Source organism: Oreochromis niloticus, unplaced genomic scaffold (genome assembly GCF_001858045.2).
Source record: "Oreochromis niloticus isolate F11D_XX unplaced genomic scaffold, O_niloticus_UMD_NMBU tig00007743_pilon, whole genome shotgun sequence".
NCBI classification, from domain to species: domain Eukaryota; kingdom Metazoa; phylum Chordata; class Actinopteri; order Cichliformes; family Cichlidae; genus Oreochromis; species Oreochromis niloticus.
In genome coordinates, this window is record NW_020328741.1 from 1 (window position 1) to 21,388 (window position 21,388).

Here is a 21,388-nt window from a genome sequence, read left to right on the forward strand (position 1 = left end):
ACTATGGCTCTGCAGATTTTTTCTTTTCTTTTATCCTATGTCGCCTCACCTTGAGGTTGTTAAATCTGTCTATCACATTGTGGTCAAGTCTCTCAAGCAGCTCTTTCAACTGACATCACAGCCAGTTGCTGGAGTCTGCTTTTGGCAACCGTGACTTCTCTGACTGAAGTTCAATATGTAATCAGTGACAGGGCTGACAACCGCGTTGTTTGCAGACAAACAACACAACTTCCAGATTGTACGAGTAAAATAGTTTTTTGTTTCTTTGCCAGTTTAACAGTTTATGTTTGCTTGTTAGTATTTCGCCTGTTCTACCTGGTCTTCCTGACCTTTCCCCCTCTTTCCTCTCTCCCTCTTGGAACTGACAATCATACACAAATAGATTGTATCAATTAGATTAAAAATACTATTAAGATCACTAATAAAAAAAGTCCTTTAGTGTACTTTCATAAAAGGCAATAACCAAACCACATGTAATCAATAAAAGATAAAATATTGAAACACTGATCCAACATATCCTCTATTGAGGATCATTGATCTTACACTTTACCTGAATGTGGCTCTTTTAAAATAAATAAATAAATAAACTCCACATATCCATTATGAACCTGACTGTCTCTTTGCACACACACACACACACCACACACACACACAAAAGGAGTTATAAGGTTAATGGGCTCCAGTCAGTTAGCTATAATACTTTGGGTTAATATCGGCACATATGGCAAATAAGCAGCTTCTCTCATACATTTCAAACAGGACAGTGGTAACAGCAGTAGCTACGGACAATGTTAAATTTTGATTTAAATAGGCTGTAAACATTTCAATGGGAGCAACAGGACGTCAAATATCACTGATTTACTACAGAGCAGGACAGATTGTAGGGCAGCAAACTCGTAGGAAAACACGTTTCACACAGCAGGTTGCCTGGTGTAATGTTTTTCAGCTAAAAAGAAACATGCCTGACTCCTACCAACTATATGAAGAGTAACTTAGGGTTAAATGCAGCTAATATTCTGTTTAGGGCAGGCGCTTCCACTTCCGCTCCGCTGCATCTCAGACACCATCGCTTGGCACAAGGCACCTGAGAGAGAGGTGGGCTTGAACAAACCATTTGGGAGGGGAGGGGTTATCTATACTTCTGTTGTTAAAATGTCCATCTCAATTACGTACTGTACGCTTTTTATATTTAGTAGTGTGTCCTACAACAGCAAATATTGTCAAAAAAAGTAAGAAATCTTTGGGGGTGCTTGATTCATTTTGATTCATCAAATGGGCTAAAATCGCCCCTGGTTTTAACCCTTGTCCGTGCTTTAAGAGTCTTCATCAATGTTCCCTCTAAGCTGCGCACGTGCGCAATTGCGCACTGCTGGCACGGTCCTCTGCGCACAGAAAATCTGCGTTGCGCACAAAAAAAATCTAACCTGAATGAAATAAAATTAAAACTTAACAATTCGTTTTGCAGTGTTAGTCAGTAAGTGACTGGCTGCTCCTGTATGGATTAGAAGATGCCACCTTATCTATAGTCCAGCCAATAATGCGATTCACATTCGTATACGCAGCCAATCAACGTCGTTGACACGCTATGACAGCGTCCTATGTGCCGACACCGGTGTTTTAGCTAGCAAAGGGGCGTGGCTGATGTGCAGTGAAGCAACGTTAAGACAAGCGTACAACCATTGGAGATTGAGCAGGACAGACGGAACAATGACGGGAAAAGTGTGACTTATACCATTTTAAATTGTGTGATGGGCCACGTAAAACCAGAGTATGATAAAAATATCTGCAATGTTTGGTTTCTTCCTGAATACTATCGTTGTTTATATTTACTGTGGGAAGAAACGGTAAAAACGGCGTTTTACAAGGAAACGCTCGAAAGCCTGTGAGCAAACACAACACCAAAAATCCCAACCCTTTCCTATTGGTCGAAAAAAGTACCGTGTCGACCAATCAAAAAATGATATGCAACGTGGCATCTAGTTGTTAAGAAACGGGGGGAAGTTTAGGAGTGACGGCGGTGTTCTGAGATGTGAGAATTTGAGACGTTTAGCGCAAATCTTGTGTAGTTAGTGTGTAGTGTAGTCAATAGTTTTGTTGGTGTGTCAGAACAATGAGGCAGCTGCTGAATGTTACAGGTGTACAGCAGTGATACATCTCCTGCTGTCAGGCCTGCAGGTATCAGGCTGTTGTTCTCCTTATCTCATAGTGGACAGAAATTATTTTTTGGAGTGGCACAATAATTGTGGCATCAGATTTGATGCAGAAACTGATTGTTCTGTAAATAGTTTGAAATGTTTATTTAAAAAAACGCCTTGACTGCATTAAAAAAAAATAGCTGCAGAAAACTTTGTTGTTTCCAACTGAGTACTTTTTGAAGTAGTAACTATATAATTAATTGCCCAGCATTGGTCATTATATACTGTATTTTCAGACAGAGAGTTATAGGACTCTCCCAGACCACAGACTCAGACTTTATGAAGAAAAAAAGAAAAAGTTGTTTTTCAAAATTGGAGTGAAAGTTATTTTTACTTCCAATAGTGTTAACATACTACACAGGTCATGAACAGGATTTTTAAATTTCATTGTAATGGGCTAAAGCAGTTAATTAAAAGTAGTCAACATAAATGTAAATGCTGTAATTTGATTATTGTAATAAACCATGTAACTGGATGGATTAGATGCTGGCGTGACCACAGTGACACGTCTGATGTCGCTCACAGTGGTCCAAGGATCGCTCAGGAGTTTGTGTGTTCGCTCAGACACATGAAAAATTAGAGGGAACATTGGTCTTCATATTTAATTTTCCCCTCAATTCATCCTCTGTACATTTCCTGGTACTGTGTCTGGCTTGTACATAATTTTGCAGTTTATATTTTATAAAATCCATAAACTTCAGAATTGTTAATTTCAAGAACAATTCAAGAAAAGTTAGGAAGCAAAGTAAGACAGTCATCGTCTCCATTGTAAGTGGGCGGGGAGGATGCTACAGTTTGTACAAGAAGCATCAGCTCTGATTTATTTTAACTTTAGGGCTTGACGAAGAAGCGCAAGAGAAAATCTTCACATGATACAGTTACATACAAATGACATACACTGTATAATGTTTAAAAATATAATCGAACATTAATGAATTATTGGTCAATATCTGAAAAGCAAAAGACATTCTCTGTTACCACAACATGTACCAAATTAATTTAATAAAGTTACATATGTATAACTTAATGGGGATATAAGTCAAACTACTTCTACAGTCAGACTGAGTTGCAGTTCTCTTAGTGTGCACTGATATGACTCATACGCATTTGTTGTTTCCTACATGACCAAATTTGACTGATAACATGCAATAGAGATGAAACTGACTGACCCGCCTTCCTTCTGGCTGCTCTTGCTTTTTCTGATTCCTAAGTTGTTCTAAGAACTGTCAGAATTTTTTAAATTTACAAAAACAGGATGCGTCCATTTAAACTCTGATATGCTTATAATGAGTTACATAGTAACTGTAGTTTTACATTGCAAATAAATGTTTCATAGAAGTACCTTCAACAACAGTTAATTCAGCAGTGACTTTGTTCTTACTTTCATCAGTGAATTTGTGACATAAACCAGGGACAGCAGAAAGATGAGGATTAAAACGTTGGTGTTTCTGACACCAGCCAGTCCTCTGCTCCTGAACGCTGCTGCTGCCATCATGTGGAAATAAAAACAGCCTTGAGCTTAAGAGAAATGAAAGAAAAGAAAAGAAATGAATAAATAAAGAATCAAATCTATGTTCCTCTTGTTATGTTAATAATATATTTTTAAAAAACATTTTAGGTATAAACCATCCTATGGTGCAGTTTTGCTGATCTTACCTGCCTGGTGAAGGGACAAACAGCTGTTTCACAGACTGAAAACACAAGGGAATCACACGCTACAATACTTAATGTTCTCCTGATGTGACTTCCCACTGATCTGTGAGCTGCTCTTTCACTTTATCTCACAGTAGTGATATGATCTATGTGGCGGGGGTGTGGTCTCCGGCCTGCTGCAGCAAGGGGTGTTACAGTGAGTCTCAGGCGGTGCCGAGGTGTGGCTGAGAGGGCGGGTGTGACTGCTCAAGGTGATCATCTTCTTCTCTCTATTTTTAAATAGTGATGACGGGGACGGAGACTGGAGGAAGAAGCAGCTGTTCCTGTGTGACTGATGCTGGAACATCAGAACGAAATAAAACTAACCTATAGTGAATGAAATCCAGTGTGCGTGTCGGGTCCTTACCACAATCTACTTTACAGGAACAGAGGCCCACTTTAAACTGTCCAAGATCATCCCACATATTAAGTTTATCAAGAGCCATCGCAGAGTAGTGTAGAAAGGCCCCAAAGTTTATAGGACAAGTCTATTCTGTTCTTATACAGGTGTTTATAAGTTTCAGAACAAACCTCAAGCTCTTCTTCTACACTCTGAGACAGTTGGCTTTAATTGGTGTTGTGGCCGACACACCGGGGTGACCGTAGTGCTGAAGACTGAATCACATCAACAACCGTGTAATTAAAAATATTTCTCAGTCACCTTACAATCATGGGATCTCAGGCAATGGGCACTACCATTACAAGTACCAGTTCTATTCTCCAGAAAATATTCATGACATTCATGAAGGTAAAAAAAAAAAGATCCATTCATCTATTTGGATTATCTTTTTAAGTTAAATATTTCTGTTCTAATAGTTTTGTAGATACAAAATAATATGACAGGACTTGAAGGAAAGTAACACATTTATTCTCATTTGGGGCGACTGAGGATGGATCAGATGAGTTTGCCACCTACCTTGTGTCCTCATACCTGGTGGTAATGGACAGCATGTTGCCTTATCAGCACTGGGTCTTTTGTTTGATGGTTCCACAGTGCCTCCCTCTGGCCGTGATGAAGTACTACACCCCTCTGCTCTTCTATTACAGGGAATGTCTAGAAAGCACAAACCTTTAATAATCACAGCTGAGATCATAAAGTGTAGTTATCCTTCCTTCCTTTCCTTCTTCCTTCTTCTTAAGCACTTAAGGGTTGCTGGAGATGGCTTGAGGACTATCCCAGCTTTCACAAGGTAAAACTCAGGGTACACACTTGACAGTTCACCACTCATGATCCATTGACAATAGATGATTGTAATTGCCAAAAGAATCACCAATTAAATGGCTTTATTTGTATAGCGCTTTACTAGTCCCTAAGGACCCTAAAGCACTTTACACATCCAGTCATCCACCCATTGACACACCGATGGTAGCAAGCTACATTGTAGCCACAGGGCGCGGCTCAAACCGGCAACCTTCCATTACAAGGCAAACTCCCAAGTCTTGAGCCACGATCGCTTAACCTAAAGAGCGAGTTGCTGGAGTGTGAGAGGGAGCCGGAGCACCCTCAGACAACACAACATGCAAACAGCAGCCAGCAGATTCACATGCACGACCTTCTTGCTGTGAGGCAACAGTACCAACCACTGCACCACCGTGCTGACCTTAGAGTGCAGTTGTATGGTGAAAATGTTACTGTGGATGCTTTAGATTATATTACATACAGAAAGAAGTACTGGTTTATTATTTTAGTGGGCAAAAGAGTCAAGATTGGATCTAAAGGATGTAAATGGACAAGCACAGTGCATTTCTACTCAGTCTGAACACTCGACACAGCCTCATTCACCCAACTGCACACACATGATTAGGGGAAACTCAACATTGAGTATCTTCATTTTTCATCAAAAGACTTTCTCTGTATCTCTGCTCTGTTTGTTTTTGACTTGAAACACTAAATAAAAGTTTTACTACACATCTGTCTCTATTGTTTAATCAGCAGCTGTAATACTAAACTGTCCAAATTTAAAATTCTACATTTAGTAGATTTAGAGATATTTATTTCACCACTTTTAGTTAATGATACTTTATAAACCTATTCTGCTGTTTAACAAAGACAGTATCATCATGTTTAAAGCACTTTTCAATCTGACAGCAGCACTCAGTTCTCCTGCACATGTGTGATCTTGGAGTGAACTGAAGGTTCAGATGCATCTCTCAGGTCCTGTGTGGAGACTTGCTGGACTTTGTCTGTCTGTTAAAGATGTGATTTTCAGATGCTATTCAGCTGGTGTAGATAGTGGGGTTTAGGTCTAAAACATCTTCTTTGTCCTCCATTCATCCAGTTTCATGAGATAAAGTTTTGGTACAAGGACTGGACTGAAAAAAGACTGAAAAGAGAAACTTTGAAAGAGTTTAGAAAGCCTGGAGGAAAAGCAGTGCTTGTTTAATCAAATGTAATAATACACATTGATTAAATGTCCCAAAGTAAAGAGATCTCTCTGTGAACCTTTAATTCGTCACCCTCTTGTGGCAGCAGCTGGCTACTGTTACTTGCACATGTGCACTGTGGTTTTTTATTACGTTATAATTTAATACAAACCCTTTAATTAAATTTGTGAGTTGAAGTAATATATGAAATATTAGTGTTAAGTAAGTCCAGAGTTCAGTTTATTGGACATTAGCTACATTTAATAAGAAGATATGAGATCCAAATATATGCTTACGTCAACACATGTTCATTTTGATGAAGTTTACTGAACAAATTTGAATCATCACAACAACCAAAATGTTAGCAACACATCATAAAGTTATTATTCTAACTATGGTAACCATGTTGTCCAGAATCGTGACATCGCACCCATTTAGAATCTTACCACCACTTTGAGCCTTTGATCCTTAAGCCCATAAATAGGGGTGAGAAGCAACAACTTTTAGTCTGTTATTTGCAGCATTTATGTTCGCAGCCTTCGACTGTTCGTGACACAGATTTAGAGTCTTACCACCAACGTGATCATTTGATCCTAAAACCGACAAATAACAGTGAGAAATAACGACTTTTAGTCCGTTACTGGCAGCATTTCTGTTTGCAGCCCTCAACTGTTCACCATTTAGAAACATTTGGATCCTGACTACAGACTCCAACATGTCTCAAGGTGAAGAACCAAAAAGTCAAGAAGTTGACCCCGGCGCTCTTCCCTGGGATGAACCAGAAGACCCTTACCTCTCCTCTCTTCCCTGGGCTGAGCAAGTTGACTTAGAGGAGAAGCGCTTGGCAGAAATGGAGAATGAAAATCTTCTTAACAGAGAGAAGATTGTCTTATTGATGGAGGAAAATGAGAGACAGAGCGCTCAATTAAAAAAATGTCCTACCTGCTCCAAGAAAAGGAGAGTATTATTGATGAAAAACAGTGGGATATCAAAGACATGGAGGAAAGGAACCAAGAGCTCCAAGGAAAGCTGGATGAAGCTCAAGAAAAAATTAAAGAAATCCTCCAGGAGAAGAAACAACAGGACATGAGAGAAAGACAGATGCATGATGAACTTGAAAAGATGGAGATGAAATACAGAGTGGTAAAAGCAAGGGATGATAAAAATCAGGAAACAAATAAAGAGGTTCTTCAAGAGAAAAGGCAGCAGCAGATCAAACAAAGGCGAATGGGCCGCGAGGTTAAGTACATCAAGAAAGAAAATGACGAGCTGCAAGTAAAGCTTGATGAAGCTCTGCAAATAAATGAAGCGATCCTCGAAGAGAAGAACCAAGAGGACATAAAGAAGCGAGACATGGAGAGGCAACTCCAACACATGGAGGGAAAAGACAGGATGCTGCAGGCAAGGCTTAAAGAAACAATGCACAAATATGATGAGTTGCTGCAAGAGAAAAAGCAACAGGAGATGAAACAAAAAGAATTAGATTGCAAGCTTCAGAACATGGAGAAAAACAATGAAGGCTTGCGAGTAAAGCTCGATGATGCTTTACAAAAAAATACAGAAATCCTTGAAGTGAAAGAAGAACTGGTCATAAACCAGGGAGAAATGCAATGCCAGCTCCAAGGCATGGAAGGAAAATACAGAGCACTGCAGGCAATGCATTATGAAACACGGAAGAAATATGAAGAGCTGTGTCAAGAAAAAGAACAACAGGACATAAAGCAGAACAAAGAAAAACTTCTTCTTGTCCAAGACTTTGAGAAGACAAAGCAAAAGCTGCAAGAACTTGGCAACAAAATTAAGCACACAACAGCTGAACTGGAAGGAGAAAAGGAGAAAGTGCAAAAACAGGAGGCAACAGCTAAAGAACTCAAAGAAAGGCTCAAAGAAGAACAAGCCAAATTAGAAGAAGTGGAAAAAATATGCAACAAACTTAAGAAGCAAAATACAGAAACAGTGGACGAGTTGAGATCCCTCATACTAGAGAAGAAAGTGCTTGTGGAAAAGCAACTCAAGAAGAAGAAAAAGTGCTTCCGCTTCTTCCTCCGCAGGGCCACTCCTGCCTCATCTTCCTCCACCTCTGTTCCAACTTAATTTTCCCTTCTCCTCTCCCTCCCTCTCTCCCCAATAATTTCATAATAAACAAAATTGGCTCCTAACACCTGTCCCATCTCCCTCCCCCTCTCTCTCTTTTCACCCTCACCCCCCAACCAGTCCCGACAGTTGACTGCCCCCTCTAGAGCCTGGTTCTGTCATAGGTTTCTTCCTTTAAAGGGAGTTTTTCCTATCCACCGTCGCCTAGTGCTTGCTCAGAGGGCATTGTTGGGGTTTTCTCTCCTCTATCTCTTTCCTCCTTTCTATCCCTTTCCTTGACAACCCCCCCCCTCCCCCCTTCTATTTCCCCAATAATTTCATAATAAATACAATTGGCTGCATTTTAAATATGTCTGATCAATGTCTTCATTCAAGAATGAATTGTCTTTGTCACAGAGTCATGTGTATTTTGTCTTTTCCTCGGGCTGGTGATCCTCGCGGACGTTCAGCCCTGGAGTCCAGATTATTAGTGTTTTAATCACATTTAGTGTTACATTTTAGATCACCACAATAGGATATCCACAATTTAGGATTCAGGCATTTGTTTTAGTTTGATATCGTAATCATTCTATGATTGAGTCGTTAACAGAACCAGCAGTTAGCAGCAATAACTTCAAATCAATGACATTTGCAAGCATTCCTTTATACACAGCATTTCAGTCAGGTTGAGGTCTGGACTTCCATGATGTAGATTTGCTGCTGTGCTTGGGGTCATTATCCTGTTGCATGGCCTAATTTAGGAGAAGCTTTATCTGTCGGACAGACAGCCTCACATTTGACTCTAAAACACTTTGGCATACAGAGGAGTTCGTTGACTGCAAGGTGCTTTATTGCTTGTGTCTGCAGAAGAAGCTCAAATCACCACACTTGAACCAGCATATTTGACAGTGGGTTTGAGGTGTTTAAGTGTTTGAGTGTCTGAAATACTGACATGTGAACGCCAGAATATAATGGTGAGATTTTAATGCTGGTTAGATTGCATACACACTGCACATTATAAGGTTTTACAATTTTGCATCTGTGACCATTCAAACACCAGACAGTACTGAATGTTTCTTCTTTCTTTGTGCAACTTTACAATCATAATGTCCGTTTTGGGGTTTTGGGGTTTTTTAGGGAAAGAAGGGAAGTTTTATTTTTAATGATCAGTATCAGTGATTAATCACTACAGTGGGATAAATAAACTTGTCATGTTTTCACAGATTTATTTTGACATTACATCATATTTGTAAGAGGAACATTCATTAGGTTTAAACAAAATCATACAAAAGAATTGTAATGCTTGCATATTGTTAACCTAGCAGCACTTTTAGTCTTTGTTAGGTTTATCTAAAAAGAATTTGGCAAACACCCTTTTTTGAATGTCATGCTCTTGCAGGCTGCAGTAACATTTGAGTTTTGTAAGTGCAAAGGTCCATTCAAACAGGTGGTGACATTACAATCCTTGGTTTATGTACATTTTGGAGCTTGTCAACATTCAGCATTTCCAAAAGCAGAATGAAAGTTTGAAAAAAAAATTCAGTAAGCTTGAAGATATATTTACATGTACATTTATTTTCCTTCCTTGTGGTCATACAAATTCTGCCTCTGATGCTTCTGACTTCAGATGGTAGTAAAAAAAATATTGTTAACTGGGCAAAACAGTTTTTCTTTTAAACATATCAGGAGAATTATTTTCCCTGACATCATCTAAACACAGTTCCTTTGCAATACTGATAAAGTTTCTCTGTACTTTGCCACATTATATTACAGCAGATCTAGAAGTTGTATCTAAATGGTGATTCTCCATTAATGAATTTGTATAAGGTCAAGTCCTGGATATTTTACTAACTGTAACAACAAACCACTGCTTCCTACTCTATGCATTATAATCTACAGCATCTACAAAGACACCTTCCAACAAACGGCTACACTCTATGATCTCAGCTATGATAATTAAAGGTTTGTGCTTTCTAGACATTCCCTGTAATGGAAAGAGCAGAGGGGTGTGGTACTTCATCACGGCCAGAAGGAGGCACTGTGTAACCATCAAACAAAAGACCCCAGTGTTGATAAGGCAAGGTACTGTACGTTACCACAGGGTATGAGGATACAGGTAGGTGGCAAAATCATTCAATCCATCATCAGTCACCGCAAATCAGAATAAATTTGTTACGTTCATTCAGGTCCTGATGTATTTTTATAGCTGCATAAAACTACTAAGAGAAAGATATTAAACAAAAAAAGATAAATCCAGATAGATTCAATTAAATGTCTCTTTTTTTAACCCGTCATGAACTTCAGTGGTATTTTTAAGAGAATAGTAGTAGTTATGAAAGGGTAGTACTTCAGAAAGTCTGAGGATCCATGAGTGCAAGGCCATTCAGAAATAGTCACAATATATCTTGACCCAGCTCTAATTTGTGAGTGAAATCTATGAAGGTGTGGATATTTAACAGTTCATAAGGTCCTTTCTCCTTTTTTTTTCCTTCTTGAATTTGTCTTTCAAGTGGAAGACATTTGATTTCAGACGGGACGATAAGGCACAGCCCCTCACAAGCTCAGGTCGATGATGATGTGCTCAAAGATCTGCGTGTTTCCCTTGAAGCTCGAGGAAAAAATAAAGTCCCTGCGGTCGGTAGATACCATGGTGAAAGAGCGTGGGGCTTGGATGTACACCTCCTTAAAGCGGTCAAAGATTATGTTGTCCTCATCCCACAGGTAGATCTGTGAGAAGGTGTAGTCGCTTCCCAGAGCCAGATAGTAACGTTCCTTGAAAGAGAACGGCTGGAGAATCATGGAGCCTCGAGAGGGCAAAGCTTGGATCTCAGCAAACTGTTTGGTGCCCCAACGCAGAACTTTGGAATCACCGATATACCGCGTCATAGCCAGGTAGAGCTCCTCCTTGATCCGGAAGTGTTTCACAACCACTACATCCTCCATGTTGGGGATCTCACCCTGCAGGATGAACTTCTGGTTGCTCCGGCTCCACTGGTAGATCACTGGAACCTGTGAGCGGCTCGCTAGAATAAGGTGAGCTTTCCCATCCAAGTCCAGAAACTCTACATCCGTGTCGCGGTACCACTCGTGCAGTGACTGGTACGAATAAAAGCCATTATCATTCCACTTGTAGAGGGTGGAGAGGCCAGCTTTTGAGCTGTCAGCAATCACAAAGAACCAATCAGAGCCAATCTGGAAGGCCTCAATATCATTGGGCTTAGAGATCTTGGACACTTCGATATCCTGGAACTTATTGAACCTGCTTTGGTCGTCATCAAACTTGTAAATGTGGGAACCACCAAACAGCTGAGCCACAATGACAAACACCTCATTTTCGATGATGACAGATTTGCACCCCACAATGGACTGACCTAAAGGGCAGAGAAACACATGAATCGCGTGAGAATGAAACTGGGAGCATTCTGGGAGTGTTTGTTAGCCTAATGTGTGATTTAGACTTCCTAACTTACAGTGTCACTGGAAACTCCCTTTAACCCTTCACCCAACCTTCCACGTAACCTGACATGCACCTCCTGCCCACATAGCAAAATTGGTATGGCCCAGATCTGGCCCACACAATGTGCTTACACATGGCCCACATACCGCAAAGACTGACGGCCCTTTGGTGGCCCAGATCAGGTTTGCCAGAGGAGACCCAGACATGGGCCAGCACAAGGACAGTTGCAGACACACTGGTGGTCCTGTGCTAGCCCATCTCTGGCACCAAAGGACCGTCATTCTTTGCGGTATGTGGGCCATGTGTAAGTTGTGTGCAGCCACGGGCCAGTCGCAGACACACAGCTGACCCTGTGCTGGCCCAGATGTCAGCCAAATGTGTACCTTAATCAAGCCATGTAATAACAACATGTGCCGAAACATAAATAGTGCAAAAGTAACATTACGAACCTCTGTTCAGACAGTGAATGAACTGATTCTTTTACAGCACATTTCCTTTCCCAAAGTCATACCTGAATTTGAAACGTTGGCTACCATAGCAGTATAGTATATCAACATGGCACTTGGGTCTTCCAACTAAAATAGGAAAATAGGAACATAAACAGTGCCATCATTGCCAGACCTGGCCCACATCTGGTTGACATATACCCTGCCATGACACCAGTCAGTCAGAAGTGCCAGCTTGATGCCGGATCAGGGGAAGACCTGTTTTCTATGAGCCTGGGCCACATGACCCAAACCACAATCGAGCAAGATATGGCATGCCATCACATAGACAGTGCCATCTATACCAGGCCTGGCCCATATCTGGATGGCATACGTCTTATCATGCCAGAAGTCAGCCAGCAGTGCCGGCTTGATACCAGATCTGGGCCAGACCTGCTTGCTATGTGGGTTAGAGATGTAACTACACGTTGGGTCGACACAGCCTGCAAGGACTTAAATGGTTAGAAGGTTGCGCTGCAGGATCAAGAGGGGTTTCCAGTTATCTCGTAAGTTAGGACACATTTCCTGCAAAAGTCGAAATCAAAATTTACCTGTGATCTTATCATAAGTCCTGAAGTTCATTTCTATGTGGTCCCACTGGAAAATCATACAGCTCTCTGTGCTGGGAGCAGAAATGGCCACGTAGACATCATTCTTATAGCTGAATGTGTCAACAGACAACGATTCTGAGGCAACAGACTGATGAAGGATGAAATCTGTGGAAAGGAACATCGGGAAATGTATTTTTCACAAACCAGCAAAGCCACGTTAAATGAATAACCTCTACAACTTAGAAAGACTGTGCTGAGTTCTCTGATCCTGATCTCAGCTGGACATGAGAGAAGGGCAGCTGGCTCAGGTGTTTCTCACCTGTGGAGACACACTCATTCTGCAGGCTGGTCATATCATTGAGGCGCTTGCCCTTCATGTCCTCTGGTCCAGCACACACAACATCCGACACTGTGGCATTGGTGTTCTTTAACCACGTCATAAGCCACTTGGCTCTGCAGTCACATTCAAAGGCATTGCCTCGCAGGTCCCTGCAGAAAGGGAATATTGTGTTTCATGGCTGAATTGGGAGAAAGACAGACTGCAAGAATTACTCAGTACGCTATTTGCCTATTTAACTATGTACAAACTTACAGCTCTATAAGGGAGTCAAGGTCAATGAAGAGGTCCCTGGGCAAGGCTTTAATGTTATTGTTTGCCAAAGACCTGGAAACAAATGCAGTTGATTATGAAAAAGAGACATCATTAAATCATGTATAACAGATAACAGTTGTATTTTCAGTCACTGGAACATACAAGTGAGTCAGGTCCCTGAGTCCTCTGAAGGCATATTTGGATGTAGTCTCTAGTTTGTTACTCTCAATGAATCTATGGATCAACAAGAAGAAAAAGAAAAGTATATTTTTTGATCAATTTCAACATTTTGCCAGCTAGTAAACCAAATGGTAAATGGACTGGTTCTTGTACAGCACTTTTCTATTTTGCCTGAGCACTCGAAATCCTTGAAACCTGTCTAATTCAGATCAGGACCTCAAAGCACCAGCAGCCCAGATCAGCTGATCACAGCCTGGACACAAAGAAAATTTACTGAAGCTTTGAATAGAAATTGCGATTTTTAACCTCTTGTTGAGCCACTACAACCAATTTTAGAGTTCCCCCACCTGCTGAGTCCCACTTTAACCCGTTCCTTACTCATTTTCTGTTTAGAGTCGCTCTCTACAATGTAGAGATATTTTAAAATCTTTCGTCTTTTTCTCTGCTCATGTTCTACCAAACTGATTCAAGCTGCGTATATTTATGAGAATTAAAATTTAAAGAAGTAAAGGTAATTTTCTTATGTATTAATGTTACTTTAATGATACATTAATATAGCACAAGGTTCAATTAGCTTTGCACAAAAATAGCTGGTAGAAAAATCCCTTTAATGGGACCACAGAGGAAATATTTGCTGGAGCACACCTCGTGTCCCCCAGAATCCTTACTTTGTCCATGTGAATTTTAAACAATCAAATCTTGTGAAAATGGCCACAACTTGTATATTTAACACAGACATAATAGGGGAGACCGGGGATAATTTCTCCAATCAGGGCTAAGTTTCAAATGATGTGACTCATCCTGTGCATGCCCAATTCAGTTCTGCTATCACATGTGAAAAATCAGCACATTTTGTCAAACACAGACAATATAACACGAAAAAAAGTAATTTGTATGCCAAAAAGTAAGTTTTTCTACTTTATTTCAATTTCTAATAGCATTATCTGCTTTGCAGTCAAGTGGAGCGTGCGTCTGTCCTCTCAGTGAGTGAGTGAGACAGCGGTGAGGACGGCTGTGCGAGTGCATCGCAAAAACACAGAAATATGCCTGACACCTGTAAACAAAGCAGTACCTGGCTGCAGTTTAAAGACCTTTTTGTCTCTGTCTTGGTCTTGGTCTTGTCTTGTCTTGTCTTGGTCTCGATACCCTCTAATCTTGGTATTGTCTTGATCTTGGTTTAGGCGGTCTTGACTAAAAGTCTACAACTTTATTACTTTCATTTTCTTCCAAAGCAGTTTTTGAAACATCTTTGTGAACTGACTAATGCTTGAACATTGCTGTAGGTCCACAGGAAAACTGTTCCACAGTTTTACCTCATAAATGGTAAAACAAAAGGTTTTAACCCTTGTCCGTGCTTTAAGAGTCTTCATCAATGTTCCCTCTAAGCTGCGCACGTGCGCAATTGCGCACTGCTGGCACGGTCTCTGCGCACAGAAAATCTGCGTTGCGCACAAAAAAAATCTAACCTGAATTGAAATTAAAATTAAAACTTTAACAATTCTGTTTTGCAGTGTTAGTCAGTAAGTGACTGGCTGCTCCTGTATGGGATTAGAACGACGCCACCTTATCCTATAGTCCAGCCAATAATGCGATTCACATTCGTATACGCAGCCAATCAACGTTGTTGACACGCTATGACAGCGTCCTATGTGCCGACACCGGTGTTTTAGCTAGCAAAGGGGCGTGGCTGATGTGCAGTGAAGCCACGTTAATGACAACGCGTACAACCATTGGAGATGTGAGCAGGACAGACGGAACAATTGACGGGAAAAGTGTGGACTTTATACCAGTTTTTAAATTGTGTTGATGGGCCACGTAAAACCAGAGTTATGATAAAAATATCTGCAATGTTTGGTTTTCTTCCTGAATACTATCGTTGTTTATATTTACTGTGGGAAGAAACGGTAAAAACGGCGTTTTACAAGGAAAACGCTCGAAAGCCTGTGAGCAAACACAACACCAAAAAATCCCAACCCTTTCCTATTGGTCGAAAAAAGTACCGTGTCGACCAATCAAAAAATGATATGGCAACGTGGCATCTAGTTAAGAAACCGGGGGAAGTTTTAGGAGTGACGGCGGTGTTCTGACATGCAGTGGCGGTCCTAGCCTGTTTGGCGCCCTGGGCGAACACTCCCTCTGCTCCCCCCCCCCCCACCCCCACACACACACACACACACAAACAACACGCACACATATGAAGAGAGAGAGTATGCATAGTATGGAAACGGCTACTAAACAGACATAATTCGTCATACAATTACAGCAGGACAAATCAACAATTGACACTGACTAATTAATATTATATTATTGTATATATTGTTTGGAGTTTAGTCTGTTACTGTTACTATTTTTACCATTTTTTCTTGGAGGAACTGTAACCCACATAATTTCCTTAGGGATTAATAAAGTATTCTGATTCTTAATGTTTTAGGATACATGACCTGCCATTATTCAATGACACATCTGCTTACCTGTATCTTTTGCTCGTTTCTCCTTCTAGGAGCCATAATTAAATGTATTGAATTTTAATGACCACTGGGTTTTCATTTGTTTGGTTGCTATGGTGATGTGTAACGGGAGTCACGTGGGTGCTAGCGGTGACATTAAGAGGGCGTTGTCAATCTGTCTTTCACTGGTTTGATTTTGACAAAGATGAGGGCTGGCAGCCGTAGTTTTTGTTGACCTGATTAGAGCCTGTGATGTTTTAAGAGTTTGAATTGCAGCCGATCACATTGCTCTGTAAACTTTTCAAGCACTTTAATAAACAAGCAACCAATTCCACCTCTCGCATTATTGTGTAAAGTTGACAGCGCGTCAGGCAAATAGGCAGGCTCAGTCCCTCTAGCAACTGTGGAAGTCGCTACACTCCTCCTCTTCTTTCTCTTTTTTTAAACTTTAAAAACCGGTTGTGTGTGAGACTTTAAATCAACAAAATATAAAATATACATTTTAAATTATTATTGATCCCTTTACCCCGAGTCCTAAAGTGTATATTAATGTTTTTACTCTTAACTATTTATTGTTCGTTTACTTGCACTGCTGTAACTGGAGCCTCGTCGTCTCGTCTCTCTATGTACTGGACTGTATGTAACGGAGATGACAATAAAGTTTACTTTGACTTCAGCAGCGAGCAGGCGCACCGAGGGCTCTCGCGCTCGCTTTTCGTGTATAGAAAAACATCGGTGCAAATTATAAGTCTGGATCATAATGTCTGGTGTTTTCGTGTTTGTTGGTTTGTTTTTATTTTGTTTTATTTTGCGAGTTGGTTATTAGACGCTGCTCCAGCCAGCCAGAGAATCCCTCCGCCCTCTCCTCCCTGCGCTGCAAGTAGCAGGCGCACCCTGCAAACGGAGGGCGCCCCCAGCAAATGGGCGATAGAAAACCGATCGGTGCCTATGCCATCCCCAATATGCGCTGGCATGATGTCGGGGCAGCAATTTTTTTTTAATTTATTTTTTTTGCCGATGCCCGTGATGCCGCCCCCCACCACGATGCCGCCCCGGGCAACCGCCCGTGTCGCCCGTATCTAAAACCGCTACTGCTGACATGTGAGAGATTTGAGACGTTTAGCGCAAATCTTGTGTAGTTAGTGTGTAGTTAGTGTGTAGTGTAGTCAATAGTTTTGTTGGTGTGTCAGAACAATGAGGCAGCTGCTGAATGTTACAGGTGTTACAGCAGTGATACATCTCCTGCTGTCAGGCCTGCAGGTATCAGGCTGTTGTTCTCCTTTATCTCATAGTGGACAGAAATTATTTTTTGGAGTGGCACAAATAATTTGTGTGGCATCAGATTTGATGCAGAACAGCTGATTGTTCTGTAAATAGTTTGAAATGTTTATTTAAAAAACGCCTTGACTGCATTAAAAAAAAATAGCTGCAAAAAACTTTGTTGTTTGCCAAACTGAGTTACTTTTTGAAGTAGTAACTATATAATTAATTGCCCAGCATTGGTCATTATATACTGTATTTTGCAGACAGAGAGTTATAGGACTCTCCCAGACCACAGACTCAGACTTTATGAAGAAAAAAAAGAAAAAGTTGTGTTTTCAAAATTGGAGTGAAAGTTATTTTTACTTCCAATAGTGTTAACATACTACACAGGTCATGAACAGGATTTTTTAAATTTTCATTGTAAGTGGGCTAAAGCAGTTAATTAAAAGTAGTCTAACATAAATGTAAATGCTGTAATTTGATTATTGTAATAAACCATGTAACTTGGATGGATTAGATGCTGGCGTGACCACAGTGCACACGTCTGATGTCGCTCACAGTGGTCCAAGGGATCGCTCAGGGAGTTTGTGTGTTCGCTCAGACACATGAAAAATTAGAGGGAACATTGGTCTTCATATTTAATTTTCCCCTCAATTCATCCTCTGTACATTTCCTGGTACTGTGTCTGGCTTTGTACATAATTTTTGCAGTTTTATATTTTATAAAATCCATAAACTTCAGAATTGTTAATTTCAAGAACAATTCAAGAAAAGTTAGGAAGCAAAGTAAGACAGTCATCGTCTCCATTGTAAGTGGGCGGGGGAGGATGCTACAGTTTGTACAAGAAGCATCAGCTCTGATTTATTTTAACTTTAGGGCTTGACGAAGAAGCGCAAGAGAAAATCTTCACATGATACAGTTACATACAAATGACATACACATGTATAATGTTTAAAAATATAATCGAACATTAATGAATTATTGGTCAATATCTGAAAAGCAAAAGACATTCTCTGTTTACCACAACATGTACCAAATTAATTTAATAAAGTTACATATGTATAACTTAATGGGGATATAAGTCAAACTTACTTCTACAGTCAGACTGAGTTGCAGTTCTCTTAGTGTGCACTGATATGACTCATACGCATTTGTTGTTTCCTACATGACCAAATTTGACTGATAACATGCAATAGAGATGAAACTGACTGACCCGCCTTCCTTCTGGCTGCTCTTGCTTTTTCTGATTTCCTAAGTTGTTCTAAGAAACTTGTCAGAATTTTTTTAAATTTACAAAAACAGGATGCGTCCATTTAAACTCTGATATGCTTATAATGAGTTACATAGTAACTGTAGTTTTACATTTGCAAATAAATGTTTCATAGAAGTACCTTCAACAACAGTTAATTCAGCAGTGACTTTGTTCTTACTTTCATCAGTGAATTTGTGACATAAACCAGGGACAGCAGAAAGATGAGGATTAAAACGTTGGTGTTTCTGACACCAGCCAGTCCTCTGCTCCTGAACGCTGCTGCTGCCATCACTGTGGAAATAAAAACAGCCTTTGAGCTTAAGAGAAAATGAAAGAAAAGAAAAGAAATGAATAAATAAAGAATCAAATCTATGTTTCCTCTTGTTATGTTAATAATATATTTTTAAAAAACATTTTAGGTATAAACCATCCTATGGTGCAGTTTTGCTGATCTTACCTGCCTGGTGAAGGGACAAACAGCTGTTTCACAGACTGAAAACACAAGGGAATCACACGCTACAAATACTTAATGTTCTCCTGATGTGACTTCCCACTGATCTGTGAGCTGCTCTTTCACTTTTATCTCACAGTAGTGATATGATCTATGTGGCGGGGGTGTGGTCTCCGGCCTGCTGCAGCAGAGGGGTGTTACAGTGAGCTCTCAGGGCGGTGCCGAGGTGTGGCTGAGAGGGCGGGTGTGACTGCTCAAGGTGATCATCTTCTTCTCTCTATTTTTAAATAGTGATGACGGGGACGGAGACTGGGAGGAAGAAGCAGCTGTTCCTGTGTGACTGATGCTGGAACATCAGAACGAAAATAAAACTAACCTATAGTGAATGAAATCCAGTGTGCGTGTCGGGTCCTTACCACAATCTACTTTACAGGAACAGAGGCCCACTTTAAACTGTCCAAGATCATCCCACATATTTAAGTTTTATCAAGAGCCATCGCAGAGTAGTGTAGAAAGGCCCCAAAGTTTATAGGACAAGTCTATTCTGTTCTTATACAGGTGTTTATAAGTTTCAGAACAAACCTCAAGCTTCTTCTTCTACACTCTGAGACAGTTTGGCTTTAATTGGTGTTGTGGCCGACACACCGGGGTGACCGTAGTGCTGAAGACTGAATCACATCAACAACCGTGTAATTAAAAATATTTCTCAGTCACCTTACAATCATGGGATCTCAGGCAATGGGCACTACCATTACAAGTACCAGTTCTATTCTCCAGAAAATATTCATGACATTCATGAAGGTAAAAAAAAAAAAGATCCATTCATCTATTTGGATTTATCTTTTTAAGTTAAATATTTCTGTTCTAATAGTTTTGTAGATACAAAATAATATGACAGGACTTGAAGGAAAGTAACACATTTATTCTCATTTGGGGCGACTGAGGATGGATCAGATGAGTTTGCCACCTACCTTGTGTCCTCATACCTGGTGGTAATGGACAGCATGTTGCCTTATCAGCACTGGGGTCTTTTGTTTGATGGTTCCACAGTGCCTCCCTCTGGCCGTGATGAAGTACTACACCCCTCTGCTCTTTCTATTACAGGGAATGTCTAGAAAGCACAAACCTTTAATAATCACAGCTGAGATCATAAAGTGTAGTTATCCTTCCTTCCTTTCCTTCTTCCTTCTTCTTAAGCACTTAAGGGTTGCTGGAGATGGCTTGAGGACTATCCCAGCTTTCACAAGGTAAAACTCAGGGTACACACTTGACAGTTCACCACTCATGATCCCATTGACAATAGATGATTGTAATTGCCAAAAGAATCACCAATTAAATGGCCTTTATTTGTATAGCGCTTTACTAGTCCCTAAGGACCCTAAAGCACTTTACACATCCAGTCATCCACCCATTGACACACCGATGGTAGCAAGCTACATTGTAGCCACAGGGCGCGGCTCAAACCGGCAACCTTCCCATTACAAGGCAAACTCCCAAGTCTTGAGCCACGATCGCCTTAACCTAAAGAGCGAGTTGCTGGAGTGTGAGAGGGAGCCGGAGCACCCTCAGACAACACAACATGCAAACAGCAGCCAGCAGATTCACATGCACGACCTTCTTGCTGTGAGGCAACAGTACCAACCACTGCACCACCGTGCTGACCTTAGAGTGCAGTTGTATGGTGGAAAATGTTACTGTGGATGCTTTAGATTATATTACATACAGAAAGAAGTACTGGTTTATTATTTTAGTGGGCAAAAGAGTCAAGATTGGATCTAAAGGATGTAAATGGACAAGCACAGTGCATTTCTACTCAGTCTGAACACTCGACACAGCCTCATTCACCCAACTGCACACACATGATTAGGGGAAACTCAACATTGAGTATCTTCATTTTTTCATCAAAAGACTTTCTCTGTATCTCTGCTCTGTTTGTTTTTGACTTGAAACACTAAATAAAAGTTTTACTACACATCTGTCTCTATTGTTTAATCAGCAGCTGTAATACTAAACTGTCCAAAATTTAAAATTCTACATTTAGTAGATTTAGAGATATTTATTTCACCACTTTTAGTTAATGATACTTTATAAACCTATTCTGCTGTTTAACAAAGACAGTATCATCATGTTTAAAGCACTTTTCAATCTGACAGCAGCACTCAGTTCTCCTGCACATGTGTGATCTTGGAGTGAACTGAAGGTTCAGATGCATCTCTCAGGTCCTGTGTGGAGACTTTGCTGGACTTTGTCTGTCTGTTAAAGATGTGATTTTCAGATGCTATTCAGCTGGTGTAGATAGTGGGGGTTTAGGTCTAAAACATCTTCTTTTGTCCTCCATTCATTTCATGAGATAACTTTTTGGTACAAGGACTGGACTGAAAAAGAC

At 40.4% G+C, this 21,388-nt stretch overlaps 2 protein-coding genes across 2 annotated transcripts; one reads left to right on the forward strand and one right to left on the reverse strand.

Moving 5' to 3' along the window:
• Positions 1-6,744: 6,744 nt before the first annotated feature.
• On the forward strand, positions 6,745-8,362 carry LOC109199948 (golgin subfamily A member 6-like protein 22). Its single transcript, XM_019355300.2, has one exon. The coding sequence runs from the start codon at positions 7,185-7,187 to the stop codon at positions 8,343-8,345; it is 1,161 nt and encodes a 386-aa protein (XP_019210845.1). The 5' UTR covers positions 6,745-7,184; the 3' UTR covers positions 8,346-8,362.
• Positions 8,363-10,051: 1,689 nt separating this feature from the next.
• On the reverse strand, positions 10,052-20,008 carry LOC109199942 (leucine-rich repeat LGI family member 2-like). Its single transcript, XM_019355294.2, has 6 exons — positions 19,974-20,008; positions 13,572-13,643; positions 13,410-13,481; positions 13,137-13,306; positions 12,818-12,982; positions 10,052-11,695 (listed from the first exon to the last, which is right to left on the reverse strand). Exons 1-6 carry the CDS (start codon positions 20,006-20,008, stop codon positions 10,878-10,880), a joined length of 1,332 nt encoding a protein of 443 aa, XP_019210839.1. The 3' UTR covers positions 10,052-10,877.
• Between the last annotated feature and the right edge of the window lie 1,380 nt (positions 20,009-21,388).

Bases quoted from the DNA above. Each gene is read 5' to 3' on its own strand.
- LOC109199942 (XM_019355294.2), bottom strand. From the start codon at position 20,008: ATGCTGTCCATTACCACCAGGTATGAGGACACAAG. The intron at 13,644-19,973 runs GTAGGTGGCAAA...GTTGATCCATAG, and splicing joins ACCAGGTATGAGGACACAAG to ATTCATTGAGAGTAACAAAC. The intron at 13,307-13,409 runs GTAAGTTTGTAC...CCCTTTCTGCAG, and splicing joins CTTGACTCCCTTATAGAGCT to GGACCTGCGAGGCAATGCCT.
- LOC109199948 (XM_019355300.2), top strand. From the start codon at position 7,185: ATGTCCTACCTGCTCCAAGAAAAGGAGAGTATTATTGATGAAAAACAG.